General features: G+C 42.1%; 1 protein-coding gene across 4 annotated transcripts in view; it reads left to right on the top strand.

The window, feature by feature from the left end:
* Cfap44 (cilia and flagella associated protein 44) overlaps nt 1–18,430 on the top strand; it is an 87,939-nt gene that overhangs the window by 49,058 nt on the left and 20,451 nt on the right. For all 4 annotated transcript variants that reach the window (XM_040750787.1, XM_021229901.2, XM_040750786.1 and 1 more), the window contains 4 exons: nt 4,277–4,454; nt 8,958–9,464; nt 12,590–12,793; nt 14,636–14,831. In XM_040750787.1, coding sequence (XP_040606721.1) covers nt 4,277–4,454; nt 8,958–9,464; nt 12,590–12,793; nt 14,636–14,831 — 1,085 coding nt within the window. The remainder of the gene's footprint in view (nt 1–4,276; nt 4,455–8,957; nt 9,465–12,589; nt 12,794–14,635; nt 14,832–18,430) is intronic.

Raw genomic sequence — 18,430 nt, 5'->3', positions numbered from 1 at the left:
AAGTGGTCATGGGAGCATTTTGTTGGCATTCTTACAATCTGTAGTTTCTGCTTCAAAAAGTCTATTTTGTTAATATAGTCAGAATGTCTTTTAAAGATTAATAAATTTTTGTGTCCCAATATCATAGAGAATGTGATGTCAATCATACCCAGATATCAGGTTGGTGAGTCATATAATAGTTGTAGTTTTCATTTCTTTTTTTATCCATTTTTATTTAAATTAAAAGCATTCTTAGTTTACATACCAATCCTAGTTCCCTTTCCCTCTGGTCCTTCCATTCCTCCCACCAACCCCCCATCCTACCCCCATCCACTCACCAGGGAGAGTAAGCCCTCCAATGGGGGAATCATCAAAGTCTGTCACATCATTTGGGGCAGGTCCTAGCCCCCTGCCCCAGTGTATCCAGGCTGAGAAAGTATCCCTCCATAGGGAATGGGCTCCCAAAGACCATTTGTGTACGAGGGATTAAATACTGGCTCCACTGCCAGGGGCCCCATGGACTGCCCAGGCCCTTGCAGTTTTCATTTCTTGAGGGACTTTTCATCTGTGTTCTATAATGGTAGTACCATTCTTTCATTAAGCTAATAATACACAAGAATTCTCGTTTTTCTTCACTTCTCCAGTGTTTTTGCTTTTTGGTGTTTTGATCATAATAACCCTGAAGGATATGAAATGAACATCTTGCTGTGGTTTGTATTTGTATTTTCCCAGTGACTAGTAATGTTGAACTTTGTTGTTATTATTTTTTTGAGACAGTTTCTCTACCCTGGTTGTCTTGGAACTCACTATGCAGACCAGGCTGGCCTCAAACTCACAGAGATCCACCTGCCTCTGCCTCCTGATTGTTTGGATTAAAGGTGTGAACCTCCACACCTGGTGATTTCGTTGCTTTTTTAAAACATACCCATTGGGTATTTGTGTGTCTTCTGAGGAGAATCATCTCTTCAAATTTTTGCCCATTTTTGAACTGGATAATTCAGTCAATTTTCATGTCACAAGTTAAGTTCAACTTCATATGAAAGCTCTACTTTTTTTTTTTACTTATTTAGATGTGTATATCTGTGAGTGCACATGCCTGTGTGCTTGTGGAGCCTAGAAGAGAGTGTTGAATCCCTTGGAACTGGAGTCATAGGCATTAGTGGGACACCAGCCTGGTCACATGGGTGCTGGGATATGAACTCTTCCACTTGCGATCGTGTGGCAGGCACTCATAACCATCTCTTCAGCCACCTAAAAATTTACTCTTAAGTCCTCCCATAGTTTTGATTATTATTGTAGCCATTTAAATCTATTTGAATAGTATTTATCTTTAACACTTTAAGCTGTTGTTATTTTTGAGAGTCACCTTCAATTTTTATAGTGAAATTTATAAATTACTTATTCATCATTACAGTAGTACTAACACATACATTCTATAATACTAAAATCTATATATATTTACCATTACAAGTACATTCCATGCTTTGTGCCATTATGTTTCTTTTCATCATTCTTCCATTTCAATTTGAAGCTCTCCATTTGGCATTTCTTATATAGTAGGTTAGTGTGGTAGGGAATTCCCTGAACTTCTCTCTCTCTCTCTCTCTCTCTCTCTCTCTCTCTCTCTCTCTCTCTCTCTCTCTCTCTCTCTCTCTCTCTCTCTCTCTCTCTCTCTCTCTCTCTCTCTCTCCTCTCCTGTCTCCTCCCCTCTCCTCTCCCCTCCTGTCTCCTCCCCTCTCCTCTCCTCTCCTCTCCTCTCCTCTCCTCTCCTCTCCTCTCCTCTCCTCTCCCCTCCCCTCCCCTCCTCTCCCCTCCCCTCCCCTCTCCTCTCCCCTACCTCTTCCTGCTCTGTCATTCTGAGATCCAAAGCTGGCAAGAGAGGGAGGTTCTGGAGAACACAGCTCACTTCACCCCTCTCCAAGGAGATCCTGGGAGCTGGAATTTTTTTCACCCGTTGAGTATGTGCTAGGCAAGGGGAGAACGTCTTCTTCCACAGCCCGAGTTGCCACCCTACTCTTCCAACACCTCTGATTGTTCAGTTTAGCCCATGAAGGCCTCCAGGCTTAGAGAAAGCCTTCCTCTGTGGAGCCCCCGCAAAGCTGTGAACTCTGGTGCAGACTCATCCCTTTCCTACCCTGAAGGGAGCTGAAAGCTGGGCTCTCACTCTTGGGCCTGGAGACTGACTCTGGTGAGGTGTCCTTTGTCACTGTCTTGTCTTCACTGACACCAGTTCCATATCTGCCCGCAGGGTAGCAGCCTCTGACTATCAGAAGGGTTTCTCGAAGATGGAAACTGAATTATTGCTGTATCAATGTCCTTACACAGTGTTACTGAGCCAAGGACTTTCTGTTCTGCCATCTGGCTGACATCGGTCTTCAATAAAGATTGACTCTACCTTTCTAATATATTTGCTTTTTATTCCTTATTTTTGTTCATTTTATTGCCGGGAACATGCTATACTGTGTTGCCTAAAACTATGAAAATAGACATTTATTTACAATATTATGGAGAATTATATCTTCCTTTCATGATTTTGAGTTCAATTATTCATTCACTTGAATAAATTCTTTCTCATTCCTAGATTTTTCATTCATTCATTTAGTCTTAAGATGATGTTTCACTATGTGACCCAGGCTGGTATCAGGGTTGAGATTTCAGGCTAGGGTCTGCACACCTGGCTTATTTTAAGCTTTAAAAATCAAGAATGGGTATTGAATTTTATAAAATTTCTTTCTTTTCTTTTTTTTTTTTTTTTTCGAGACAGGGTTTCTCTGTATTGTTTTGGAACTAGCTCTGTAGACCAGGCTGACCTTGAACTCACAGAGATCCGCCTGCCTCTGCCTCCCGAGTACTGGGATTAAAGGTGTGAGCCACCAACGCCCGGCATAAAATTTCATTTTTATAACACCCTTTTTACATTCATTCATTTACTGTGTGGAGGTCAGAGGACAACTGCAGGGGTTTGTTATCTTCTACTGCCATGTGGAATCTGGGCCTGAACTTGGGCTGCCAGCCATGGTGACAAGTACCTTTACCCACTTAACTGTCCTTCTGACCTAGTAAAACGCCCCTTTTTTTTTAAAGTAGGAAAAGTTTTCTTGTGTGAAAATTAAAATACCATAATAACTCTAGTGTAAATAAAAATGATTTTAATATGTACATTGAGATGATCATGTTCTTTCTTTTGTTTATTAATATTTGGATTGGATTGATTGATTTCTCATGTTAAACTAAAACAGAATTCTTAGCTAAAGCCTCTGATCCTAGTATATCATGCCATAAAATGCGCTCGGTTTCATTTGCTAATATTTTTGAGAACTTTTATGTTTATGTCACTGAAAGTTTTGAACTATGTGTGTGTGTATGCACGTGCACACATGCATGTTCTCCTATGTGATGTCTATGGAAGGAATATGGATTTCACAAAACAGCTGAGAGGTGTTTGCTTCTACTCTACTTTCTGAAGGTGTTTGGGTATGCTCGCCATTGCAGTTTTCCTATACATTTGATATAAGCCACGAGTATCCCTCCTGATTTTGTAGTGTTTCTGGAAGATGACTTCAAACACAAATTCAAACTATTCTGATAGTGCTTTTCAGATTTTTAAATTTCCTCTTGCATCAGTGTTTTTCAGTCTGTGTCTTTCAAAGAACTGAAGCATTTCACCTAGCTTGTCACTATGGGGTGGCTTCTCTGGTGTTTGCTTCAGTCACTGACTGTAGTTCATGGGAATTTGGTTCAGCTGCTAACTTAGTTTTCTTGGCCATTCTAGCCTATTATCTACCAATCTTATTAACGTTTTCAAAAAACTAACTTTTGCTCACAGGTATTAAAAAGTTTGCCCACTTCCTGCATTGCTGACTTTAAAAATGATTCCCTTCTTTTTTTTAAGGGTTAATCGGGTTTTTCTTCCTTCTTACAATGTAAAGTGAGTGTGCCAGCTTTGATTTCATGCCTTTCTCCTTTCCTAGCATAAGCCTGTCAAGTCTAAATTCCCTAATAGGTATAAACTTAATCATGTTTAATAAGTTTTCATATATTCTCACTGTCATTCAATATAAAATATTTCTATGATCCCTTGGGACTTTTTCCATCATTGATGTTTCATTTTGATAATTTCTTCTTGGTTTTCAAAGGTTTGAGATCTTAAAACTTAGATTTTGGACTAGATTTCTTACTTAATTTATCATTATCATAGAAAGTAATTGTGTTAGATATGTTGAAACTAGGTTGTGGTGCTACATTCTGTCTGACAGTTCATTACATTTATGTCTTAAGTTGTCCATTTTTCTGATAGTTACAAGAGCAAACCCGATGATGACTATGAAGATCCCAAAGATGTTCAGGCTATCAGAGAAGCTCAAACATACATGGGGGATTTCAATCTGAAGACAGCCCCGGACTACAAGATACCCGAGCACATGAGGATAAATGCTGCCAAGAAGGAAGAGGAACTGGGCCACCTTGACTCAATGGTACTTACCCCTCAGACTCCATGACCATGAAAACGCCCTGGTGTTATCTAGAGTTTGCTCAACACCCACTTATCTCATTGATCCAGAAATGTATATAAACATTGAAATTTAGAGATGAAAATGATTTTTATAGGAGTCTAGAGTATATCCTTTTTTATAAATGATGAGACAGGGACCCAGATTGGACAGGAGATTTGTCTGTGAGTGTATCAGCTCACATGGCAGAACCAGCCTTCACATTAATTATATGGCTTAATACATTTGGGGGGTACTGTACTGTTTCTTGTACATTGAACTTCTGAAATTCAGTGAAATCCTTGGTAGATTTGTTTCCTGGATGTCAGATACCACTAGACAGTTAGGAAGAAAATCACCATCTAATCTTTTCTTTACAGTACTTCCATCTTTTGTCAGAAACTAAATACCAGTTAACACGTTCCTCTCGAGTTTTTTAAGTATGACTGATCTCATTTTTCTTATTAAATGTTTTTCCTTCCTCACTCATTTCTTCCTTTCTGAGGGATTCTAACTTCTCAGGCACCATTTAAACCAAAAGGTGATTGATTCTTCATACCTAAAGGCTCAGAAAGTATCAAGCTACTTTTTTTTTTTAAGGAGGATTAACTAGTTGGCCATCTACTGTGTTGTACAGACTACACAGTTCAGGGTGTCACACTGACAAATGTACCAGTTCTATATCTTTTGATAGCATATTTGAATTCTTTAAAAAAAGATTATTTACTTGTTTTTATTTATTATATATATATGTATATATGTATATATATATATATAGTGTTCTGCCTGCACATGCTTGCACTCCAGAAGAGGGCACCAAATCTCATTACACATGGTTTATGAGCCACCATGTGGTTGTTGGGAATTGAACTCAGGACCTCTGGAAAAACAACCAGTGCTCTTAACCTCTGAGCCATCTCTCCAGCCCTTGAATGTTTTAACTATTTCTGAGAAATGGAGATAAAGTATACTGAAGAAGATTTGTCATTTTCTTTTTCACAAAAGATGTTATTTATGCCAATGGTATAGATATCTCGGCATACTAGCTAATATTCACAAATGAAGGATCATAGACCATAGCTTCATCCTTCTGGTCAACATTTCAGACATCTTATTAGTGATAATTTAGATTATTTTTCTAGCTATTTTTCTGCCTAAGGTTACTTAGTAGTATTTATTTATTATTTATGTGTAAGGGTGCATTACCTGCATTTATGTCTGTATATCAGGTGAATGCATGATGCCCACAGACCCAAATGAGGGCATTGGATCCTCTGAAACTTGAGTGACAGATGGTTGTGAGCTGCCATTTGGGTGCTGGGAACTAAACCTGGATTCTCTGTAGGAGCTGCTCGTGCTCTGAACTGCTGAACCATCTCTTCAGCCCTGACCACACAAATTTTTAAAGAGATCTTTGTGCCCTCTTTTTAAAAAATTAATTTATTTTTATGTGTGTGTGCCTAGTGCCTGTGGGAGCCAGAAGGTGTCTGTGATCCCCCATGTAGGTTCTAGGGACTGAACCTGGGCATAGTGCATGTGTAGCAAATGATCTTAGCTGCTGATCCACCTTTCCTGTCCCTTGACCACTTTTTTTCCCTGAGACAGAGTTTCTCTGTGTAATAGTTCTGGCTGTCCTGGAACTCACTCTGTGGACCAGACTGGCCTCGAACTCCCAGAGATGAGATTTGCCTGTCTCTGCCTCCCAAGTGCAGGGATTAAACATGTGAGCCACCACCACCTGGCCACAATTTTTAGTCTAAATCCATCTGAAGTTGCTTAACTAGCTATTGCCTATATTTTCATATCTCATAATCTATATTTTAAGCCACTGTAACTTACTAGTCATCTAAGCCAGAATTTATCTCTCTCCTTCATTCTTCCTTTCCTCATTTTTAAAAAAAAAATTGCAGTGCTGGAAGTCAAACTCAGGGCCTCACATATGTCAGGCAACAACTTTAACCCAGACTACTTGGCCCGAAATTCAGTCTCCATAAAAATAGGCATCTGTGGCATCAAGAATAAACTTAGCTATATCATACTGAGATGTACTGCAATAAAACAGTAGCATACAGCATCGCAGAGCATACTGTTCTGCACATAAGGGGGATGGAAACTATTTCTGAATTGCTGGTCGAAGAAATCTCTTTAAGTCTGAATTATCTCACTTGTGAAGGGGTATTAATATCAAGTAATACAATATAATAACCTTATATAGTTAATGGAATCTCAGAATCAATGAGTAATTATTGTTATGGTCAATTTAAGATCATTGAAGAATTTAAGTGGGTTTTTAAAAATCACATATCCATCCCTTCAGCTGTAATAGTGTTGATTTTCAAGCTGATGAGATCTGGAATCAGTAGGAAACAAGCTTCTAGGGGCATATGTGAGGGGTTGTTTAGATTAGATTAGCCTTGGGCCTGTGATTATCTTGATTAACCAATGTGAGAAAACCCATTCAAATAATGGGTGGCACCATTCCCTGGGTTTGGGTTCCAGATTGTATTAAAAAGAAAAATCTAGCTGACTGATATCAAGCTCTCATTGTTTCCCCCTTCCTGGCTGTGGATACAACATGACTAACTCCTGCCACCAAGACTTCCTAGCTATGAAACAATGCAAACCTTGAAAAAACACATACCTTTTTTCTCTGTAATTGTTTTTGTCAGATTATTTCATTACAGCAACAAGAAGAGTTTGTTACTAAGGCAGTTCCAATCTGTTCCTTGTTTGTAGAACCAGAAAGAAAGAGGGCTTGTCTCACTTTCATTTCTGTTGCTATAATGATGTTGTCCTGGCAAAAAGCAACTTGAGTGGCAGGGGGTTTATTTCACCCTTAATCCAGGCTACAGTCCATCATGGCAGGGAAGTCAAGGCAGTGGGACTTAGAACAGCCAATCACAGTACGTCAACAGTTAAGATCTACTCATACAGACTAGGCTGGTGAAACCCAGAGAAACAGCTGACCTGAACAAGAGGGAGCTCTTGGACTTCAGACTGATGGCTGAGAGGCCAGCATGGGACTGATCCAGACCCTCTGAATGTGGGTATCAGTGAGGAGGCCCAGGCAATCTATGGGGTCTTGGGTATTGATCAGTACTTATCCCTGGCATACAAATGGACTTTGGGTTCCCATCCCACAGTGAGGGATGCTCTCTCAGCCCGGATTCTTGGGGAAGGGCCTTGGCCCTGCCCTGAACGAAATGACAGACTCTGGAGATCCCCTGTGGAGGGCCTCACCCTCCCTGAGGAAAGGAATGGGGATGGGGGGGAGGGCTGGGAGGTGGCTGGAGGGGTGGTGGAGGGGGGGGGAGAGGGAGCTGGGATTGACATGTGAAACAACCTTGTTTCTAATTTAAATTTAAAAATTTAAAAAGAGCTACTGAAACCTGCTCACAGCTCAGGTATCAAGAAATGGTGTCATGCACTGTGAGCTTCTTCTCACACCAATGAATATAAGTAAGACAACCCCTACAGACATGCCCATAGGCCAACCTCATGTAGACAATCCAACACTGAGGCTCTGTCCAGATGATTCTAGATTGTGTCTAGTTGACAGTGAGGACTGTCACAGGGCTCCCCAAAGAAATGGGCTGTGTAGCCATTAGAGTGGTTAGGTTTGTTCACATAGTCTCATCTTCAACCTTCTAGGGACTTCATAGGTGGGTCCAAACATAGCCAATGCTGACTTTTCCTTTAAATCTTAATCCTTTAAAGCCTTGTTCTCAAGTAGGTAAATACCTTGATCTTGTTTTAGTAACATGTAGGTTCTTCATAGTAAATTTATAAGTAAGTTTTTATAAGATTACCTTGCAAAGTGCTTTTGGTCTCATTTAAAAACACTATATTTCATGCAAAGTAATGCTTAGTGTGGTTAGCAGGTCCAGGGGTTGCTGAGCTCTTAGGTGCTGGGCGATACTTTTGACAGAGGTGGTAATGGGCAAGCCATGGATGGATGTAGTACTTGTGCAGGTATGCTTTGGCTCTCAGATCAGTGGAGAGAGAATCACAGAAGGATCTCATGGTGTGCTGTGCACTGATGTTTCAGATCATGGCCACAAAAGAGTTACAGTAAACATGACTGAACTACATCGTGAATACAGGGTGACATGTAGTTAGGTTCTAGGTGGGCAGCCATGCTGAATCTAAGTAAAAAAAAAAAATCCAAATCTCCCTCTAGGAAATGCAGTTAGTTAATGGCCTCCCTCCCATAGCAGAACAGGACAGAACAGGACAGAAAACTCAGCCTTGCAAACCAGCAGAAGGGGGCAAATGGAAGAAAGTGAAAGGAATTCAGAGGTCACATCCAAACTGGCTTCCAGTCTTAATGGATGACACATGAAAGCTAGAGGAAAGCAAAATGGAACACTGGGCAGAGATGTCCACGGTTCCCTAGGCCCACCAGTCCAAAGATAAAGGGTAAATGACATCCAGACTGCCCTTCATGAGGTAGTGGTGATATTGCTTCCTTTCTCTCCCTCATTTCAGGCCCATGGAAAGAAGAGGTACATGAACAAGTGCATCCTTTCCCTTCGAGATCTTAAGCTGGCTGTCATTGAGGAAATCCAGTGCCTGGTACAAGAACTGAAGAACATTCAGTTGTCCATCCCCTCGTCCAAGCACATACCCATTCCTCAAATTCCGCAGATATATCCGGAAGAAGTCCCAGAAAGGAGATTTCAATACGATGAGGAAACACTCTTGAGATTTAAGAGAAAGCAAAAGAAACGCCAGGGTGACAGGGAAGATAGCAAACAGACTGGATCTGGTAGCGCGGGCGGAGGAGCGTTAGGGTTCCTCAAACAGTCTTATGGAAAGGAAGGAGATTTGACAACGCGAGACTCCCTGTCTAGGTCATCCAAGGCATCAGGATACATCATGGATCTTCCTAAGTCATCAGAGTTTGAAAAGGCAGAGCCGAGTGACGTGGAGCTGGAGATCATGAAGAGAGATGAGGTCAAACATTTGTACATGCAGCAATATTTGTGCAGCAGGGTAAGAGGAGGCGAAACCATCCCTCTACTTAAAACCAAAAGAATGAGTAGTGGGAGAATTCAGTCTGGTTTATGATTGATTGATTTCAAAGTTCTTGACATTAACCTTACCCCAAATGCTGACTAGCTCATTATTCACTGATGGCTTGGTTTTCTCCCATCGTTAGTCCCCTAACAAATCTTTGTGCTCTCTGTAGAATGTTGGAGCTTTGTATCTTTTTCCTACAGGTCAACACATTAGAAGACACTTGCAACTAAGTGAAGTCATGGTAAAGGGAACTGGAGGACCAGTCCTGAGGAGACAAATATAATGCACTTAAAGGGCGGGGACCTCTGCTTTCACACCATCCTCTCTGCCTGCCAGCCTGTCTGTCTGCCTGCTTCTGCCTGTCTGTCTGTCTGCCTGCCTGTCTGCCTGCCTGCCTGCTTCTGTCTGCCTATCTGCCTGTCTGCCTGCCTGCCTGCCTGCTTCTGTCTGCCTATCTGCCTGTCTGCCTGTCTGCCTGCCAGCCTGTCTGTCTGCCTGCCTGCGTCTGTCTGTCTGTCTGTCTGCCTGCCTGCCTGCCTGCCTGTCTGTCTGTCTGCCTGCCTTCCTGCCTGTCTGTCTGTCTGTCTGCCTGCCTGCCTGTCTGCCTGCCTGCTTCTGTCTGTCTGTCTGTCTGTCTGTCTGCCTGCCTGCCTGCCTGCCTGCTTCTATCTGCCTGTCTGTCTGTCTGTCTGCCTGCCTTCCTGCCTGTCTGCCTGCCTGTCTGTCTGCCTGCCTTCCTGCCTGTCTGTCTGTCTGTCTGTCTGTCTGTCTGCCTGCTTCTGTCTATCTGCCTTCCTGCCTGCCTGCTTCTGTCTGTCTGTCTGCCTGCCTTCCTGCCTGTCTGCCTGTCTGCTTCTGGAAAGCCAGAACCAGGAGTATGGAACACAGTTGAACTACTGAAGAGAACCTTTCTTAGATAGAGAGCTTCCTGCTACCAGACCTATAGGAGGCCCTTCCTCAGCAGTTTTCAGCTCCACCCAGCAACAGTGCCCCCTACAGCTTCCCAGCCTTCTTCATCATCATTTCTACTCCATGCAAGCTGACCCTCCCACTATCCCTGCCTCCTGGGCTCTCCTCTCACCACCATTTCATATCAGAGCTTTGTCCTTTACGGCTTCCTTGTCACTGCAATAACTGCCTTCCAGGACTGGGCCATCCTTCGAAGCACAGAGCAGTCCTTACCCTCTCCAGCATCTTCTGCACACACCCTGTTCTTGTTTGTGAACTCCGTCACAAGCAGTCAGCTCTTTATGTCTTACACTTGTCTTCCCTGATGCTACACATGTGTTAGTTTTGCCTTACAAAGTTGATGGAACAGTTGTTCAGATAAGGGCTACATCTCTTCTGTTTCCTGGGGATGCCTAGACACAGTGCATGCCAGACATATAGTAGTAGATGTTCATTCACAAGCTTTGTTATAATCGCACTAATTTATTGTTTTAGCAATAAAACAAATGTTTGTTGGCCATACCACATGCAGAGACACGCTATCCAGGTAGAGGAAACACAACAATGCTCAAGAAAAACCCTCTCTATTATCCATAAAACTTTCAAACCTCAGCTATGAGAGCTAACAGAATAGGCATAACCCTTATAGACCTGGAGACCCATTGTCCTTCTGCCTCCAGAGAAGTTAAGGGAAGCCAAAATATATACTCTATAACCTCACTTACTTAAAAGTTTGATTATTTTTTCCTTGTTTTGGGCCAATTTCTGTATTTTAGCACTCTAAAATTCTCTACTAATTTCACCACCACAAACCCAGAGACCTCACCCTGTCCATTACTGTGTAGTAGGGAACTTCACATACATTAAGTTTTGACAGCCAAGACTTCTTGTAACAGATAACATTCAGTGGTTTCCCCCTTCCCACTGTGTGAGTTTCTTCAGGGGCATCAACCCTCAGGGCCCCCTCTTAGGCTCTTCACAAACTCTGAGATGTGCCCAGTCAGAGCACACATGAGGACTTACAGTCACCTTGGCCAGAGTAGATAGAGTAAGGTCCAGCTCAGGAACTGGGACTTGGATTTCGATCCTACCTCTGTAGTGAGTAGCCTTGATTACAGGGAAATCCCCTTTAACCTCATTTCTTCACTTGTGAAATGTGATGACTGAACAGCTTTTTGTGACTCTATGATTATATTTATCTCTGTAAAAATACCTTCCATTCTGCTTCCTTCAACTTTTATTCTTTTCTCATACATTACATTCTGACTGCAATTTTCTCTCCCTGCACTCCTCCCAGTTCTGCCTTTCAACTCCTCCTCTGTTTCCCTTCTAAAAAATTAAATAGATAAAAAAAGAGCAGGCCTCCCAGGGATGGCCACCAAACATGGTCTAAAAAGATACAACATGTCTGGGCACAAACCCCCATACTGTGTCTGGATATGGTATCCCAGGAAGAGGAAAAGGGTCCCAAGCACAGGCAAAAGAGTCAGAGACAGCCCCTCCCATTGTTAGGAGTCTCACCAGAAGACTAAGATATACAATCATAAGGTATATGCAGAGGACCTAGCTCAGACACATACAGGGTCCATGTTTGTTGTGACCTGTGAGTCTCTGTGAGTCCCTGTGAGTCCTGCTTAGTTGATTCTGTGGGTTGTGTTTTCATGGTGTCCTCTACCTGTCTGAACCCTACAATCATTCCTCCCCATCTTCTGCAGGGTGCTCCTGGCTCTGTCCAGTATTAGGCTGTGGGTCCCTCTACCCCTCTGATGACAATTGGTTTAGGCACCAATCTTCCATTCTATATTTTTGAATATTTTTCAAAATGTATAAGAAGGGTTAGAATTACTGTGAGAAAACATTGAAAATGGGGTAGATAAAGAGGACACAGACATAAAGGGTGTCACTGAACAATGGCTTAGTCAATGTTGATGGCATGGCTGAGAGAACTATAGTTACAGAATTCCCACCACTAAACTATACAGATTTAATGCCACTTATAAGTGAGTTTATAATGAGCACATAATTATATCTTTATTCAAAGTAATTGCTTAATGGAAAAATATTATAGAGACATTAGTGCAGTTGGATAGTTTGAAAAAGACAATTTACATTTTAACTTATACATCCTCAAATCTTTTTTTCTGTCTCAGATCAAAGAACTGACTGTCACGTTTGATGCAGAACTCCACCTTTTGAGACACCGGAAGCTGAAGCTAGACACCAAGATGAAACTATCTGACCTACACCATGTCACGTTATTTCAAGAAATGCTTCTCCTCAAGAATTTTGAAAAACAGGAAAATATTCTTCAAGAGAGTGTTAATTCCTTAGACAAAGAGGAACAAGACATGCAAGTAAGACAGGCTGAACCCTGGCTGGCTGCTCCCTTAAATTAGGGAGGGTGACTAAAGTCCTTACCACACAGACCTGGGGACCCATGTAAAAGCCTAGGCACAGCAGCCCATGTCTGTAATCCAAATCCGAGGAGGTCAAGAAAGGAGAGTATCTGGATCTTATCATAGGTCAGCCAATCTAGCCAAATTGACAAGCTTTGGGTTCAATGAGACATGCCGTCTCTGAAAAATAAGACAGAGAAGGCTAGAAAGATACCTTGGTGGGTAAAGGCACTTGCCAGCAAGCCTGATGACCTGAGTTCAGTCCTTTAACATATGCAAGGAGAGAACCAACTCTCAAAAGTTGTTTTTTGACCACACACGCACTGTGGTATATGTGTACACACACACACACACACAAAGACACACACACACACACACGTGAGAGAGAGATGCATAAAACAGTAATGTATAATAAGATAGAGAATGATTAAAAAAGACACAACATCCATCTCTAGTTTCTACACATGTGTGAATACATGTGTCCTTACACACATATGAACATACACAAAATCTAGGAACCACATATGAGAGAAAACATATTTGCCTTTTTTATACTGGCTTATTTTGCTTAATATAGTTATCTTCAGTTACAACAACTTTTCTGTAAATGATATAGATTTTTTATATGAACTTTCTATTTATTCATTGATAATTTCACACTTGCCCACATGTATCCTAACAGTTTCCAACATATGGCTCCCTCCTTTCAGCCTCCCAGATCCTCCCAACTAGTTTTATTCCTTCTCCTCTAGTTGTTGTCCTTCTTCCTTCTTCCTTCCTTCCTCTTCCTCCTCCTCCTTCTTTTTTTCCCCCTTCACCTCCTTCTCCTCCACCTCCCCCTTCTTTTCTTCTCCGTCTCCTGTGGGGGCATAGGGTCTAATTTCTGCCTACAGCTTCCCCTTCCTTGGCAGTCCTTCTGGGACTTCCAGATGCCTGTCAGAGCCCTGGGTCTAGGCAGGTCTCAAGTGCTGGTTTTAGTTCCAGGTCCGATTTCAAATGCTGTCTTCACTCTTGGCAGTCCTTTTTGAGGCTCATGTCTGGTCAGAAATACTGGTCATATCAGTGGGCAAGCCTTCTAGAATTGAGCTGGAGATGCTGGTCAATCTTCTGTGATGGTCCTTCAGGAATCCAGCTGTAAATGCTTGGCTGATGGCTCAGGCTTATTACTAACTAGCTCTTACATTTAAATTAACCCATATTTCTTATCTATGCTTTGCCACATGGTTTGTGGCTTGTTACCTCATATTGTGTATGTCTTGCTTCTTTGGCGGCTGGCTGGCATCTCCAAGATTCTGCCTGTCTTCTCCTATATCTCTGCTTGAATTCCCACCAGACTCTACCCTGCATTGCCATAGGCCAAAACAGCTTTATTTATCAACCAGTGAGAGCAACACATATTCACAGTATTCAGAAAGACATCCTACAATGCATACCTTTAATCCCAGCACTTGTAAGGCAGAGACAAGTGGATCTCTGTGTTTGAGGCCAGCCTGGTCTCTAGTGCAAGGTCCAGGGTAGCCAGGGCTGTTACACAGAGACACCCTGAGTCAAAAAACCAAAATTTTAGTTTTTTTAATTTGGATTTTTAAGTGAATATTTGGCAGATACAGAACTTGAATTATGTTTTGAATCAATGTAAATTTAATCAAACAGTTCTATAAACATCAGAAATGTAAATTTCTATTAAGAAGCTTAAAAATGTCTTTGGACTAGTTTTGCACTGGAAAGTGCATTGCCCTCCAAAGCCAGCTCATTAGAAGTGTTAAATGCCCTATGTTCTTCCCCCCCCCCTTCCCATAGTGGAAGATAAATGAGACTCTGAAGGAGATGGAAGAGAAAAAGAATGAGATCACCAAGCTCCAGGAGCAGGAAAAGGCTCTCTATGCCGGGTTCCAGTCAGCGCTTGGAGAAAATAATAAGTTTGCAAACTTCCTCATGAAGGTCCTGAAGAAGAAGATCAAGCGGGCAAAGAAAAAGGAAGTTGAAGGCGATGCTGGTTGGTTCCTCCCTCAAGTGCTAGTCCATTTCTTCTCACTGACACCAAAAAGAGAAGTGACTGGGCTCTCTGACTAGTGCTGCCTTCACCAACTACACACAGGCAGTGTAGATGAGCTGTAGGAACCAAAGAGCAGTGTTACATTGGGTTTGAACACCTGGAGTGTTAGTGCATCTGTGGTGTGTGTGTGTGTGTGTGCTCGCGCGTGCGTGCACATGTGTTTGGTATGAATTAATACAGGATAGTTTGCTGTCTTTGGTGAAACACCTCTCCTTATCTTTTGTACATATTTGAGTAAGATTGTTTTGCTGTCTTGGCATTGAGTTTTGAGAGTTCCCTATGTTCTGGAGACTAGTCCTTTGCCTGATACACCCTCATTGGTAACATTTGCATATGCAGCTTTTGTTGAGAAGGTTGTGGCATTCCTTTGAATTTTTTTGACCGTTTGAACTGTGTGTGTCACAGTTGTCTGGACCTCCGTGCATGTGTCTCTGGGTTTTCTATTTTGTTACAGTGACCCTTCTTGAAATAAAGTAGACCAGTTTCTTCCACTCTGGTATTATATTTCAAAACCACTTTAGCTATTCTAGGTCTTTAATATTTCCATATTTTAGAATAACGTTGTTTACATCTACAAATAAATCTTGTTGGTATTTTTACCACAGTTGTGTTAAACCAATTTATCAATTTAGTTTCACATGTCTCTGGACAGACCCTGCATGTTTGCCTCTTAATCCGAATGTTACATTCCAGCACATAGCTCCTGCTTCTGTTTTGTTAGGTTTATACCTATGTAGTTTCCTTTTTGGGGTGATCATAAGTAAATTATACTTTTGCTTTTAGTGTTTCCGTGATTATTGTTAGCATACACAAGTATGATAGTTTTGTTTATTTGTTGTTGTTGTTATTTTCTTCTTTTGGTTTTTCAAGACAGGGTTTCTCTTTATAGCCCTGGCTGTCCTGGAACTTTCTCTGTAGCTTTGATTAAAGCTGGGTGCCGCCACTACCAGCTGGTGGCATATGATTGGTACATGTTTGCCTCATGTTTTGGGTTTGGGTAGATTGTTTGGGAATTTCTGGGTAGAAATAATTTCATCTGTAAACATGAACCACTCTACTTCTGGTCTATATCCATATTTGCCTATTTCTGTCCTTTGTCCTGTGCATGGATTAAACATCCAGAATTAGACTGAAATGGAGGGGCAGGCTGAGGTCTCTGCTGTGTTTTCGGCCTTATAGGGAAAGCATCAAGTTTTATGCCATTAAGTATCTTGTCACCTGCTGGAGTAACCTGAGGGGCTTCCTCTGTTTTGTGAATTCTCATCATGAGTGGGTACTGGATTATGTCCAGTATTTTTCTGCAATGGTTGATGACTATATGGCTGTTTCCCCCTTTCACCAAGTATCATGGGAGAGTTCATCAAGTGATTGTCGATTATTGAACAAGACTTCTCCCTTGAAATAAACCATCGTCAGTAGAGTATAAAATTATCTTGTATACTGCTGGATTTTATTTGCTATGTTTTTAAAAAGAAGCCTTTCCCTTTGTGTTTGTTGTAGTATGCTTATGGTTTGAATGTGTGAAAGGATAAAAAATGGGTAGGCAATGTGGGTACCTTTTAGTGGGCCCTGCCAAAGTTTGCCACTAAGCAACCACACCATGCACAACAGCGTTAGTGCAAAAGGTTTGTTGGGGGAGGTGGGATGGGGAGTGAAAGGACATGTTGGAGTAGGGACATGAAAGAGGCAGGCAGGCAGGCAGGCAGGCAGGCAGGCAGACAGACAGACAGACAGACAGACAGACAGACAGACAGACAGACAGAACAGGGAAGAGGAGCAAGAGACAAGAAAGGTGAGAGAAGCAAGAGAGGAGCAAGAGGCAAGAGAGCCAGCTGTCGTGGCAGGCACTTTTAAGAGGCGCACATGTCTCATAGGGTGGAAAGGCACCTGGTGACAGGTGATGACATAACTTAACTGCTTTGGTGGCAGAGGCAGGCTGCTACTGAGGAAACTAACAATGTGTCCCTCAACTAGAAGCTTGTTAGGACTTAATGCAAGATGCTTAGGTGAGTGGGGGAGGGTGCTGCCTTTGGAAGGAATTAACATAGTTCTCACCCCTCCTTCCTTCATAGAAGGATTAAATAGGTTGTATTAACATAGCAAGGATAGCCCCTTCCTCAGGGTGCCTGTCGATTCAGTCATGTGATCCCTCCCCCATGAGCTTCCACCATTACAACATCCACTGGAAGCCCTTCATCAGAAGCCCGACATATGGTGTTGCCAATCTTGGATTTCTAGCTTCTGAATTTGTGAGCTAAATAGCAAACTTTTCTTTATGCATTGCTAAGCCTCAGGTTTCTGTCATAACAATGTGAAGTGTGCTAATGTAATATTCATGTGGGCCATTGGTCAGTAGTTCTAGCTTCCTCCCCTCCCTTCCCTCCCATCTTCTCTCCCTCCCTCCTTTTTCCTTTTCTTCCTTCTCTCCCCTCTCTAGCTTTTCTTCCTTCCTCTTGTCTAATTTAAATATTAAGGTAATGCTTGTCCCACATGACTGGGGGAATTTCTGTCTAGGGATTCTTAGCCTCATTAATAACAGTATTTAGTGAAGGAAACTTGTGGACAATTTTGTTAAGAGTTTGAGAGAAAAATCAGTTTAAGTAATCTGTAAATCGCAGAGGTTTCTGGAAGGGAGAGAGACAAGGAAAAGACATATAACCTACCTTAGTTTGGGTCTCTATTGCTGTGAAGAGATACCATGACCATGGCAACTCTTATAAAGGACAACATTTAATTGGGTAGCTTATAGTTTCAGAAAACCTGTAATTGAGTAGCTTGGTCCATTGCCATCATAGTAAGACACAGTGGTGCCCAGGCAGCCATGGGGCCAGAGAAGGAGCTAAGAGTTCTACATCTTTATCTAAAGACAACAGGAATTGAACTGTGTCACTGGGTGTAGCTTGAGCATAAGAGACCTAAAAACTCATGCCCACAGAGATACACTTCCTCCAATAAAGCCACACCTCCTAATAGTGTCACTCCACTTGGGGGCCATTTTCTTTCAAACCACCACATAGCCCTTAAGGAAGCAGGGAAGTTCAGGGCTGGAGGTCTGCAAGCAGCCACAAGGCAGACAAACTACTGCATGTAGAAGGCGGCTGGGGTCTTCAGAAAATAAAAAAGAAGAGAAAGCCTGGAGTGTCTAGGAAATCATGGCTGAGCCTTGACCAGTATCTGAAAGAAAAAGAGAAGAAAAAGGTAAAAGTTTAGTCAGGGTGGCCACAGTGCTATGCAATAGGAGTCCTGCAAACGTGCATAGGGGCAGGATTTCTGAGGAGGAAGGTACATTACCTCATTAAAGGAATAATTATTTCTCCCATCACCTTAGCATGGCTATAGCTAAATCAACTTTCCAGGGTAGACGGATTCTTAGCCAGGTGATTGACAGACCCCACAGTGTATAATGTTCTAATGTTTGGAACACATCAGCATCTTTTATCTCTGCCTGGGGTTAGAGGTACTCCATTGTTTTGACTAGGAGGAAATAGCTTCCCGTTAATGGACCACAGCAGGGTCCTTATGTCCATCCTTAGTGGCCT

Source organism: Mesocricetus auratus, unplaced genomic scaffold, assembly GCF_017639785.1.
Source record: "Mesocricetus auratus isolate SY011 unplaced genomic scaffold, BCM_Maur_2.0 Super-Scaffold_100008, whole genome shotgun sequence".
Lineage (NCBI taxonomy): Eukaryota > Metazoa > Chordata > Mammalia > Rodentia > Cricetidae > Mesocricetus > Mesocricetus auratus.
The sequence above is the reverse complement of the archived record's forward strand: the minus strand, read 5'-3'. Positions and strand labels throughout refer to the sequence as shown.